The 13,479-nt window shown below is 38.6% G+C and overlaps 1 protein-coding gene across 6 annotated transcripts in view; it reads right to left on the reverse strand.

The window, feature by feature from the left end:
* The window catches only part of SLC35B3 (solute carrier family 35 member B3), a 34,548-nt gene extending 21,357 nt beyond the window's left edge, over positions 1-13,191 (reverse strand). For 2 of the 6 annotated variants that reach the window (XR_012785406.1, XM_075555287.1), the window contains exons 1-4: positions 13,013-13,190; positions 7,201-7,492; positions 4,744-4,865; positions 1,014-1,168 (exon numbers count right to left, since the gene is read on the reverse strand). Coding sequence is in view for 5 of the 6 variants with exons in the window: in XM_075555287.1 (XP_075411402.1) it covers positions 1,014-1,168; positions 4,744-4,865; positions 7,201-7,401 (478 nt within the window). In the remaining variant the exon portion in view is untranslated. Of the gene's footprint in view, positions 1-1,013; positions 1,169-4,743; positions 4,866-7,200; positions 7,493-12,719; positions 12,991-13,012 lie in introns of those variants that run through there. The other 4 variants (XM_075555286.1, XM_075555285.1, XM_075555282.1 and 1 more) reach the window with 4 other exon arrangements.
* Between the last annotated feature and the right edge of the window lie 288 nt (positions 13,192-13,479).

Consider the following 13,479-nt stretch of genomic DNA (forward strand, 5'->3'; position numbering starts at 1 on the left):
CGCCAATCCTTACATTTAACTGGTAAAATAGTTATCGACTTTTTAGAGCTAAGGTCAGAAACACCTGAAGAACTAACGAGGCACCGAGGCAGCACGTGTCCTTATGTATTTTACAAAGGGCTTTGAAAGTATGTGGAAAAAAATCCACTATCTTTCAATTCCATTTTCCCACGAACGTTCTGAAGCCCCTTCACACAAGTAAGTAAATATCCCATTTTTAGGACACTGATAGCAGGCATGGAAATTAATGCTTCTCCTACTTTCGTATAAGACACTATATTTTCTTACATTTCCTGTTTCCAAAATAACCAGACTAATGATTCAAGACTTCAAAGACTAGAACTGATTGATCTAGGCATGTCAACTTATTATATTTTGGTTTAAGTACATTTTAAAAAATGAAATCATACAGGATAACATTTTGCAGAGATGTGTGCCCCGTTTGGTTGCTCAAGAGTAATTTTTATACATGCTAAGTTCAATATTAATGGGAACACCATCAGAGAGGTTCCTGTTATTTTACTGCTATTATTCTCTTTTATACATATCTCCACACAGCTTGCAAGTTGAGCTCTTTAAGAAGCCAGTAAGCTAGCAAGGTTGATAAAATATTAGTTCTGCTCAGAATAATCTGTATTTCAATATGAGAATTGCCCATTTTAATGGAAGCAGAGCAGGGCTACCCAGAAAATAGAAGGGATAATTGGTAAAAGGAGCTTCCCAAGCACTTCTGAGGTGAACCTTCCTAATGTGAATGCATTATTTTTTGAAAATGTAGTAGATACTGAGATTATGAAAAAAAATTAAATATTTTATTATTGATTTTGACGATTGAATTCAGCTATTAATGGATGTCACAGGAGTGTGCTAAAATATTTTACTTATATACATTATTCAGAATTTTTAGATCCAGAATACTCAATTGTATAAAAGCTTAATGTTTTTCCTAATGCTAGATATCACAACAGATCCTACTAGGTTTCAAACGGTATGAAAACACATCATGACAATACCTTGAATAAAAACTCCTCCTAGCATAACAGGAATCAATTTGCAGCATTTGAAGATGACTTGGGTAGGGTAATTCAGGTAGCCCAAGGAAGTGTTTGATAACCCCATAGTGCCCACAGTTAGAAAAGCTATTATCATGTAGGTTTTTCCTGGTATTCTGCAAAAGACAATTTTAAAATCTTCATTTTGGAACCAAATTCGTACTATTTCAAGAGTATGTTTATAATACGTAAATACCTAATTACTTTTCTAATTTCAGGGTAACTTCTCCAGATATAGTGGTAAGAATATATTATTAAAGTTATTACACTACGTGTACAAAAGGTTATAAAGGTAATAATTTACTTTTATTTAAAAACACCCACGTCTATCATAAATGAGAACTCTCCACTGAAAAAGTTATATAAGAGTTACTTAAATTCTCCCTAAAGGTATAAGAGTTACTTAAATTCTCCCTAAAGGTATAAATGTTTGTTAAATAGTGAATCTAGCTGCAAGGAACTATTTTGATGACCTGTAAGGGGAATACACACACTGGTCTCTGTAATTGTAGATGGGACCCTGGAAATGTTGCTTCCTAATGGTTTTCATCTAGCATTAGGAAAAATCCACCTGAGCATTCTGTTGGAATAACGGAGCAGAATTTTTCTAGAAATCGTAAGTGTGGTCTAGAAATGTAGATTTGTTTCATAAAAGAAAGCACAAGAGGAATCAGGTTCCCCAGTCTTCTATCCTGCTTCTATCTGGAGGTCCAAAAGGAGACCCTTCATTTGACGTCTTTCTGAGTTTTGAGCCACTATCGCCATCATCTGCTCACCTCGACCTGAGACCTGACGGTCCATCACGGTAATTCTGAAGCTCAGTGTGACCAATACAGCAGAGCACTAGTCACGTAATCTGAGTATGCAGCACACTTAGATCTAATGTCTATTTGGGCTCTGCGTTGAAGTTTAAATCGGGACAGCCTAGTTTCTTCACACAGGGTCAGATAGAAGGTAAAATATCTTCCTGGAAAAATTCAATTTGAATGCATCTTTACATTCGTATTTCGACTTTGAGGCCATTGCTATTGAGCTACTAATAGAGTAGGCTACAAGTAATCCCAGTCTGACGTGCCTCTATGCATCAGGGCAGACTAGCTAACTCATCTGAAGGTTGTGCATGGGGTTTAAATTTCAGTGGTACAGTGCAGGGTAAGAAGGACTGCACCACTTTCCCAAGTCAAATTTCCTCATAGATAAGTTGACTTATTGGTAGGTAATAAAAACTGAAATCAGGAAAATGACAAAGAATGATCATCAGATTAATACAAGGCTGCTAATCCAAAGCCTGAAGGTTCAAGTTTACCTACAGGGACCTCAGCAGAAACATCGGTAACCTGCCTTTGTAGCACCAGCAGTGGAAACCCCCTACACCCCTCCCCCCCTCAGCACAGGCCAGCACACCTGGAATGGCTATCAGTAAGCACTGGCTCTGCAGCAAGGGCTCATAGAAAGAGATCCGGACTAAAACTGAGACCTACAATGATAAGGTTCCAGGCCCCAAAGCACACTGCCATGAGTACACGAAAAGCTCAGCCTTACACAAGCCCGATTTTTCGCCATGGCAAAATAAAGGCATTAGACTCCATCATTTCACTTGGAGGATTCTCATTGTTTCTAGCTTACATAACACTCCCCACTGCTGACATCTTCAGAAATGGTGTTGAACTCCATTTCAAAAGTAATTTGAAACCTTTATTAAAAATTCACATAAAGTAATTAATAATAAAGTTGCAAGGTAATCTGGTGGGGAAAAAGTAATATTGAAGGTATTAAAATTTATTATATCCTTACAAATGTATTTTATCACATTTGATCTTCAAAATACAAATGAGAACTCCCCTAAGATCTTGAAGAACTAATAAGAGGCCCAAACCCATGTTTACTGAGTCTGAATGCTATATTCTTTCATCTGTGGTATTTGTAAGAATTTATATTTTTGTCCTTATACGATTATTTTAGCCTTACCACTGTAGTGCAATTTTGGTTTTGTTTTCTGTTGGGTTTCTTAGCTGTGAAGCACAGGAAGAGTGGATACACAATGCGAATAACTTTTACAAGGGATGATAGGGAATGCAGGGAGGCAAAGGGGATTTCAGGAATAATAATTAAGGCAGTGGGTGGGGAGGGAACACTGACTGCCATTGCACAACTCATTTTAAAAGTGATTTAACCATGGGGTATGGGGCAAGGGATGAGCTAAGATTGATGTGGTGGCAGCGATACAATGCCCCTTGATGAGACTGAACTATTGAATTGAATGATATGTAAATTATGTGGCAATAAAAGTGATGGGAAAAATTATGTCTTGCCATTTAACAATTGTGCTTTTTTCATAAGTAGATCCACCTCCAAAAAAATTAAGAAGAAAAAACAAAAGAAAAGGTTTCGTTTACTTCTCAATTGAAAGGTTTGCTCTGTTGTTATTTGTCTTTCTTCAGTCTTCACAGGGAATTCTTATGTTTAGATTCAGATAAACCCAAAGTAAAGATGATAATCATTAGATGCCATTATAATCTTCCCCTGCCCCCTCCTAACATACAGGCTGACTTTTCATTGACTTTGAATTTAGAACTGATAATCCAGGGGCATCACAGTAACAAGTAATGAGTCTTCACAATCCCGTATATATTAGTCATGGCAGATAGATTACTTACTTCCTAGTCTATCACTTCTGGCCAAATTGTCTACATTGTGATAATCAGGAAGAGCAGCTCAGATTCCAACATTTTTACTATCACTGCTTTAATACTTTATTATCAATAAAGACAAGTCGGGAGGATACCTGTATTACAGATTTATATTTTTAAATTTTCACAATTAATTTCAGCAACATCAAACCACTTTATGCTTTTTTTTAGTTTTTAAAAAAACTGTAAAAGAAGTTTATTTTCATTAAGAGTTTTTAAAACATTTATATAGGTGAAGACAAAATCTCAGCATTATAACTCAATATATATCAATTTAAGTAGCACAATGTTTACATATTACATACTTACATGTTAAGGTGTGATATGCGGATAACCACACTTCCTACATTTCCTAAGAACATTTATATTCAAATAGCTAAATACTTTCCATTGATAATCACAGTCTTTTATTACATATTATTCTATATTCCATTAATTTAATTAAAGATATTACTTCTATACAGGTGGTTGTTAACTTATAAGGTATTAACATACTAGCTCTTTTGGCTATGATAAACAAAATGTTACTACATTTTTTCTTCTAATACTTAAGAATATATACTTCATGGACATCAGAAACACGACCATGTTTGCTGGAATAATTCCTACAAAATCAATCATTAACTCCACAACTTAAAAATATCTATAAAAAGTAAGTACTGTTATCTCAATATACATGACTTTGGTATAACATTTTAATCCTTCAAGAGTCAGATTTTGGTGCAATTAATGAAACCAAGCTTATTTTTGCATTTCAAGAAGGCAAATCTCACTATAAATTGAGTGTAAATTATATTCTTTATTTTTTGGTGAAATTACACTTAAGAGAGAAACCTAATGTTTTTTAGTACATAAGAAAAATGCTCTTTATACTTATACTTTTAATAAGTTTACTTTGCTAATAAAAATTCTTGGGTTATGTGTTTTGATCATGGGAAATGTAAATCATGCATAATGGTCACTGCATACCAAATCATTAAAAAGAAATACAAACTACATACCTTCTCCTTTTGTCCTTAATAAGCTGAAGTTCTATTAGACCAAATATGGAGTAAAACCCAAACTGCACTAATGTAAGGTACCAGCCATAGGACTTAAAACCCTCCACTGAAAATATTAATTCCTGTTAAAAGATACATAAATATTGTTAAAGTTCAAGGGAAAACCAATTTTCCCACAATATATTTCTAGAAATAAGAAACAACAAAACCCACTCCAACGAAAACACGAAAGCAAAGCACCATGTTTCAGAAACTAATTACAGAAAGTAGACCCCTTCTCCATAGAACTGAATGTCATGTTTATAGAGAACCGTTTCATGGATCTCTAGTTAACTTTGTTAAATCAACTTTTAAGGGCATGAAAAATGACTTATAAAAAAATCAGAGAATGAGAAAAAAACAAAGGGGTCAAGGATAGCCATGAAGTAACACTTTTTATACTTGTTTCTCTTTATATAAAAATTCTGACTTTAAAGGAAGGGATTACACTAAATAGCATGTAATATTTGTATCTACTGTTAATATTAGTCATTTATAATCAACCCTTAAAATTATATTTGATGGCTCAAATTTAACTGAACAATTGAATAAATCAAATTTGTGCTTGGGTGGTATAAACGGTGAATTCATCTGCTAATTAGAAGGTTGGAGGTTCAAGTATACCCAGAGACCCCTGGGCAACGTACTTCCAAAATTGTCAGCTAATGTATTTCCAAAAACCTTCAGAAATACTGTGATATCCACAGATGGCAACTGGGGCTAGAATGCCAACTTTTCCACTAATTTTTTAAACCCACTAATACTCAGGGTGAAAATACAGAGACCTGTGAGAACCAAAACTCAGTGGAACTATGCTTGTGAGTCTTCCAGTTTTCCACCTCTCACAGGGTGCAATCTTACCACTTTTCTAAAGATCTCTATTAGTGGAAAATATATGCGTTTTCCTTTTCGGACAAGTTTCAGGTTTCACAGATTTTATTGCAGTTTTAGCACTTTGGCACTGAGATAAAATAGTCAACTATATAAAACCAACATTAATTTAAAAACCCAAGTTATTTTCCCTGAGCTATTTTAATACCAATGTACCTGGGAGCTAGTAGGAATGCTTTCACACATGAAAAGTGGCAATGTTATACAATAATAATCAAGTGTGAACTGAAATAAGACTTTTATGCTGTCATTCAACTCTATTAAACAATTAAGTTCTCCAAAAGCCATATCATTGTGTGCTCACCTCCCTGATACGATCACTGAAGACAAATGGGTGCATAAGCAAATGTGGTGAAGAAAGCTAATGGTGCCTGGCTGTCTGGGGTCTTAAAGGCTTAAAGGTAAACAAGCGGCCACCTAGCTCAGAAGCAACAAAGCCCTTATGGAGGCACATCACCCTGTGTGATCATGAGGTGTCCAAGGGATGAGGTATGAGGCATCAAAGAACCAAAAAATCCTATCATTGTGAATGAGAGGGGTGTGCGGGATGGAGACCCAAAGCCCATTTGTAGGCCACAGGACATATCCTTACAGAAGGGTCATGGGTAGGAGAGGAGCCAGTCAGGGTTCAGTGTAGCAACGATGAAACATACAACTTTCCTCTAGTTCCTAAATGCTTCCTCCCCACCATCATGATCCCAATTCTACCTTACAAATCTGGTTAAACCAGCGGATGTACACTAGTACAGATAGGAACTGGAAACACAGGGAACCCAGGGTGGACGATCCCTTCAGGACCAGTGGTGAGAATGGCAATACCAGGAGGGTGGAGGGAGAATGGGGTAGAGAGGGGGAATCAATTATAAGGATCTACATATAATCCAATCCCCTCCCCGGGGGCAGACAACAGAAAAGTGGGTGAAGGGAGACGTCAGACAGTGTAAGATATGACAAAATAAAAATTTATAAATTATCAAGGGTTCATGAGAGAATGGGGAGCAGGGAAGGAGAGGGAAAAATCAGGAGCTGATTGCAGGGTCTTACGTGGAGATCAAATGTTTTGAGAATGAGGAGGACAACGAATGTACAGATGTGCTTTATACAATTGATGTATGTATGGATTGTGATAAGAGTTGTATGAGCCCCCAATAAAATGATTTTTAAAAAGTTCTCAAATAATTAATACTTAAATCATTATTTGAATCTTTTCAAAACTAATGCATTATTTCATTATTATATTTTGTTAAATAAATGAAAATGTTGAGTTCCATATTCTAATTTTTCAAATTAAATCTCTGCTCCCATGAATGGTAACTGGAATACATATTTACCAGTAATAAAAATACCTTGAAATTTTGGTTCTTGTTCTAAGCTTACTTTTAGTAAGCCTTTTTCTATTACATCAAGATATTTCTAAACTGAACCAAGTAAACATATCATGGGGGAAAAATGATCAGTAAATGCTCAAAATGTGGTCCACAGTGACCTCAAATTACTATAAATATCACAAACGACTTTTTCTTTTACCTGTAAGTATCCATAAATTAGGTAAAATACAAAAACTCCAGCAACACATATGAAAAATTGAGTAAGTTTGTTAAATCTGCTGAGATTTATGCCAAGCACCATGATGTCATCTATTGACTTGATATGCGGTGACATTGTTTGGGTTGTGGATGGGACAGTGATAGAAATATATTTCCTGGAGTTGTTGAACTTGAGATCCATTGTTCTTATTTTGCTGCATTCAGTACTTCCAAGGTTATTTTTACTGACTTCCTGTTTTATTAAGTCTTTCTTTTACTTGTTGACTCACATCCTGGAGAAGAAAATAAGCAATAAAGCAAAATCAGATTATTGAATGAAATGCCAAGCTCCAAATAATATCTCAAATAACAATTTAAATGACAGAGATAAGCTTCATTTTCTCTGGATAATATTATATTCAAATTTTCACTCAACCAAAAATATTCTGACTACTCTCTAAACAATTTATCTTCATCTGATATAGCCCAAGGAAACATAATGGGTTAGTCACTGGGCTGCTAACCACATGGTCAGTAGTTTGAACCTACTGGTCACTCTTCAGAAGAATGAACCTTTTTACTCCTGAAAAGATTCAAAACCTTGGAAATGCAGAGGAGCAGTTCCACTCTGAATCAAGGTAGTGCAGTGGGTTTGTTTGGGTTGGGTTCAATAAAGGTCAAATATATCACTAAGTTAAAAATACTGTATTTATTTCTATAGCAGCAAAATAAAAGCTAACCCAATTATTTCCTATTTCAAATAAACATGCCTTCGTTTTTTATGTGTAGAAACATAAATTAAAATTGATGCACACCACCCTTAACATTAAAGTTGACCTTTAATTGTGATACAGAATAGCTGATGCTCCCTCAACACGAATAATAGTAAAAGTTGTTACTAGTGTTGAGGAACATATTGTTCTTTACCAATAAACAACTTTTATTGGTAAACAATAACAACTCTTATTGTTATTAGTGTTTCTTTCTTTGGATAAAATCATTTTCATTTTAAGAAATATTGGAATTGTATAAAGCCAAAAACTTGTCATTCTTTGTCTAGGTCAATTAGAAATTTACCACACCATGTATCACTTTTTTCCTATTTTTGTTCAGTTTCTTTTCATTGGTACGTACCTCCTTTATCCTTTCTCTTAAAGCTCTGGGTTCTAGGACTATAGTCCTTAGCTGTTTGACTTGGTTTCTTGGATCTTTGTTGTAGAGGGTTAGGAATACATCTACCTAGTCTGCCATCTAGGATCTCAGCTTGGCGAGGATGGTTTTGACTATAAGAGAGTCTCTAAAATTGGTAGGCTTCTCTTTAACTTCAGGTGGGCTCTGACCTTTACTGAAATTCAACTACTCGTGCAATCCACACATTAAACGATATCTCCTAACCCGAGCAAAATTAAGGGCAACACTCGAGGAAGAAGACACAATAACTGTCTAATAAACACTCCAATAAGATCATCGCAAATTGAAGACAGGTAGAACTACCAACACCACCATTTAATCAAATCTGCGTTTGAATTTAGAGCTAAAATCTTAACCACTTTCCATATGCACACAGATGGATACGGAGTAGCGTTCAAGTACACCTGGCCCCACTAGTTTTAATACGTCTCTCTATAGATTTGTTCAGTCAAGCACTACACTAGCCACAATAGACCATTTCATTCCTGAAATACACCATGACTTCTCAAATGCCCTTGGCTTTTGCTTATAATAATTTTTTCACCATCTTTTCTTTCTATATCAGTTTTGGTAGATCAACTTTAATGTCCCCTATTTTGTGACACTCTTTGTGACACAAACACTGTGTTTGTGACTTAGCACAATGCCAGGGATATTGTATTATGCCAATAAACTTACCCATGCACTGCCATCAAGTCCATTCTTACTCATAGGGACACTATGAATAGTCAAGGCTGTACAGGAACAGAAAGTACCTTCTTTCTCCCATGGAGGGGCTGGTGGATTCGAACTGCTGACCTTGCAGTTAGCGGCCTAACTTGTAACCCAGTACACCACCAGGTCTCCTTAATACACTTACAGCTATTGCTATTAGAAAGTAAGTTAGCATTGTGCTTTCTCCATGCTTTGGAATTCTGACAGATCTGTATTCAAGACCTTGCTCTGCTACCAAATAGTTGAGGTGGCTTGGATGAATTAACAATTTTTGAGCATAGGGATGCAGATCTTCTGATTAAGACTACTGAAGTCCAGATCTGTACTTTGAAATGTTTCTTTGATATCTCCACTGGCATACATACTAAAAATGTTCACAGCTCAACTACTTTCCTGTCAAAACCAACCTGCTCTTCTTCTTATATTCCAAATTGCATTCAACAAGATCTAGTTTTAGAGTCAGACCCAAAAGCTACAAGTGAGCACTATCTTCAACTTTTTCCATTCCTCTATATTCCATTTTTGCCAAAGACCTGTTGATTCTATATCCAGGCTACACTATGTTTCGGACCCTATCATTAAGGATCCTAGACTACTGGGTCCCCCTATCATCTCTACTCCCCTTTCACCCAGCTCACCCAGAACTATGACCATGCTGCACTGTCTGACATCCTGTCAGTTAAGAACAGCTTGGTCCACCAGGCTCTCCACACATCATACAACCAGTTGCTGTGCAGAATCATACAATCGTTCTGAAGCATGGCAGCTTCATGTGCCAGAGAATTGCTGTACTCAACAGGGTTTCCCCTGGCTCATTTTTCAGAAATAGATCGCCAGATCATTCTTCCTAGGTGCTTCTAGGGGAACTCGAACCTCCAACCTGTGGCCAGCAGTCAAACGCATCAATTGCTTGCTCCTCTCATGAACTCCACACATGCTTTTTATGAACCAATACCTAAATCATAATGGTGTAACCTTCGAAATCCTCAAGGGAAAATAATATCTTCCTATCATTGTGTTCCAATATATAACAAAAGTTAAAAGGTTAAGCATCATTTAATCACTGTCATTCTGTTTCTTTACAACATTAATGCCATGTCACACATCAGTTGGAAATCTTATGCCAGACATGCATCATCAACTCTAAGACAAAAGTAAAACCCAAATCAGCTGCCACTGAGTCAATCCTGGCTCATCGGGACCCTGTAAGTCAGAGTAGGAATGCTCCCCAGAGCTCTTGAGGCTATAAATCTTTATTGGAGCAGAAGGCCTCACCTTTCTTCTGCAGAGCAGCTGTTGGACTTGAACTGCTAACCTTGAGATAGCAGCCCCACCAACACATAACTCACTACACCCCCAAGATTCACACTGATAGAACACCTCTGCCAAAATACTGACAACTCTACTGAAAATCTCCACACCAAGTGGCTGAAATAAACATGAAAATAAATTCATTCTGTTTCATAATTTGGGGCACCCAAACTGCAAAATCTGCCCTCAAAAGTCTTGCATTTAAAATGCAGTTTTATTTTTCTAATCAGATCATACTTCCATCACTACTCAGATTGAGAGACCGATGAAAAGAACACACTACAACCTCTGTCATCCAGTAACTATGACCTCAATCTCTGCTACATTCATCCATTTCAAAAATAAACGACCGATGTTAAATACCCTCTCAAGAAACTCAGCCAAGCTGTTGCTACTGCCAGGAGTGAAAAGAAAGTTTAAATCAAGCACAGCATTTAGTTTTCATATTAAATGCTTACTTTTTTTTTTCCCTGTAAGAGCTCACCAAAGTATACCAAACTCACTACCATTAAGCTGACTCCAATTCTTAGTGACTCTATGGGACAGAGTAGGGCTGTCCCAGGGCTTTTTCAAGACTGTAAACTACAATGGAAGCAGACTGCCACATCTTTCTCAATTGGAATGGCTTCTAGGTTTGAACAGTCAATCTATCGATTAACCACTGTGCCAATGGGGCTCCTTAAAAGTTCACAGCAACTGTTAAGGATCAAAAAAACAAAAACAAAACTACAGGTCCAAGTAAATACTTTTTCCCTAAACATTTTCATAATGTTAACAGATATCAGACTTTGCTCCTCAAAGGTACAAATAATTGCTACAATGAAATTAAAGGTGGCATGTCTAGCACACAGTGAACATTTAAGATTGACAAATATCTGTGATCTGATGAACTCAAAATTATTTCAGCTAATTTCTTAACGCAGTTCCCCTCTCCACCCCCAACATTTAGGCTGAAAGTCTTCCACTACCAAAGGTGAAATATGAGGAAAATAAGTCATCACACTGTTTAACCCATAAAAAAATTAATTTCCTGTTTTGGTACACTCAATGTTAGAACGAATTACACCTGAACATAAAGAAAACAAAACTCTTCACAAATTGAGCCAAAAAGCAACATCATGATAAACAGAAAATATTGATGTTGTCAAGTACTTCATTTAACTTGGAACTAGTCATGGAAGGATCAGTCAAGAACTCAAATGTATTACATTTGATAAACCTGCTACAAAAGACCATTTCAAAACGTCAAAAAGCAAAGGTGTCATTTTTAGGACTAGGTGCACCTAGGTCAGATGCACATCACCTAAAAGCAATCGCCTCGCATGAATTAAAATGGACAATGAATAATGGAAAAGACAAAGGACTGATGCATTTAAATGATTGGTTTTAGAATACTAAATGTACTAGGATAACAAACAAATCTGTCTTGGAAGTAGAGACAAAATGCTCCTTGGAAGCAAGAATGGTTAGACTTTTTCTCACATATTGTGGACATGCCATCATGAAAGATTAGTGCCTGGAAGAGGACATCATGCTTGATAAAGGTGAGGATCAACCAAAAGGGGAAGTTGTTCAAAGAGACGGATTGACACAGAGGCTGCAACAATGGGCTCAAATGAACAGCAGCTTGAGCAAGGGCAGTACAAGCGCAGACGGTGCTTAGTTCTGCTGTACACGATCACTAGTGGCTGCAACCTAAGAAACAGTGATTGTGCAGCCCTGGTTTTATCTATACTTTCCAATTTTCACACTATCCCAATTCACTGACCAAAAAAAGTTGAAAACGAGGCAGTTGTAGATACCTGAAATACTACTGTAAAATAAGTGCACATGCTTAACATCATCCAACGCCTTCCCCCTATTTTCGTTATTATTTTGACCGAAAACCTAAAAAGAAAAGGATAGGGGGAGTGGATTGAGCTACAAAGGTGGTGCCTTCAGAACCACTTCTAAGGAGCCCTGGTGGTTAAGAATTTTTAAGGTTTGGTGATTAAGAGCTCAGTTGGCAGTCTTTTTCTGTAAAAAAGACAGTAGTCATGGAAACCCTGTGGGGGCAGTTCTACTGCCCTGTAAGATCCTTAGAGCGGGGATCAACTCAAGAGCAACAGATTCGGTTTGGGGGGTTGGAAAACTTCTCATGGAAATCTGACATAATTCTAGTAACTAGGCAAGAATAACGTTCCACTGACAGTCAAACACAAGCCCGGAAGTAATTCTTAAGAGAAAATGCAGTTTGAAGAGGGGTGGGAGAGGATCCAGGCGACTGACAATTCATCAAGGGCCAGCCTAGAAGACCCCACCCACCGGAGGTGGCTTCTCCTCCAAGTCCAAGACTGGGGACTGGAGAGCGCTTTCTCAGCAAGAGGACCCGAGGCTGGGAGAAGCTGACAGTCTTCCCAGGGCACCCAGCCAACAGGTCTCCGTTCTTTGGAAAGGCGCCTGCTCCTTCGTCACGGGCGCCTTCGCTTCCCTCGGGCTCCTCCAGGAGGGGGCCGGCGGAAAGGTGCTCTTAAGGGTGGGGGCGGGAGGGGTACCCAGCTCCCCAACACTGCGAAGACGCCCCGCCGTGCACGCCCACCCCACCGCCAGCGGGTCACCTGCAGGGGTGACCTCAGCCTGGGGGGCGCATCAGTCACATGAGGCGTCTCCCCCGCCCCAAGTGCGTCGCCATCACCTCCTCTTCTACTCCTAACTCTGGCACTTGCCACCGCGGCGGACGCCTTTCCAGCAGGTACTCCGTCGGCCGGCGCCCGCGCGCCACTTCCGCTTACGTGGCACCGCGCATGCGCGGCCCTCTCCCGGCGTCCCGCCGTTTGCGGTGGGCATGTGGGCGGGGTCGACGCTTGGCGTGCGTCAGCAGCCGGCTTTCTCGGAGCCGGAGGCGCGGGGACCGGTCTAGGCTTGCGGACCCGCGTGGCGCGCCGCTGCTCTACTCATTTAAATGCCCGGGCGTGCGGAGCGCCGATCGCATCGAGCGTTCGCGTCCTCCTCTCGGGGCTCAGCGCGATCTCTGGCTCGGTTGTCGACCACACCGGTGGCGACTGGCGCGTCTCTAAGGCTGTCC

This window comes from Tenrec ecaudatus, chromosome 7, assembly GCF_050624435.1.
Source record: "Tenrec ecaudatus isolate mTenEca1 chromosome 7, mTenEca1.hap1, whole genome shotgun sequence".
Taxonomy (NCBI): Eukaryota; Metazoa; Chordata; class Mammalia; order Afrosoricida; family Tenrecidae; genus Tenrec; species Tenrec ecaudatus.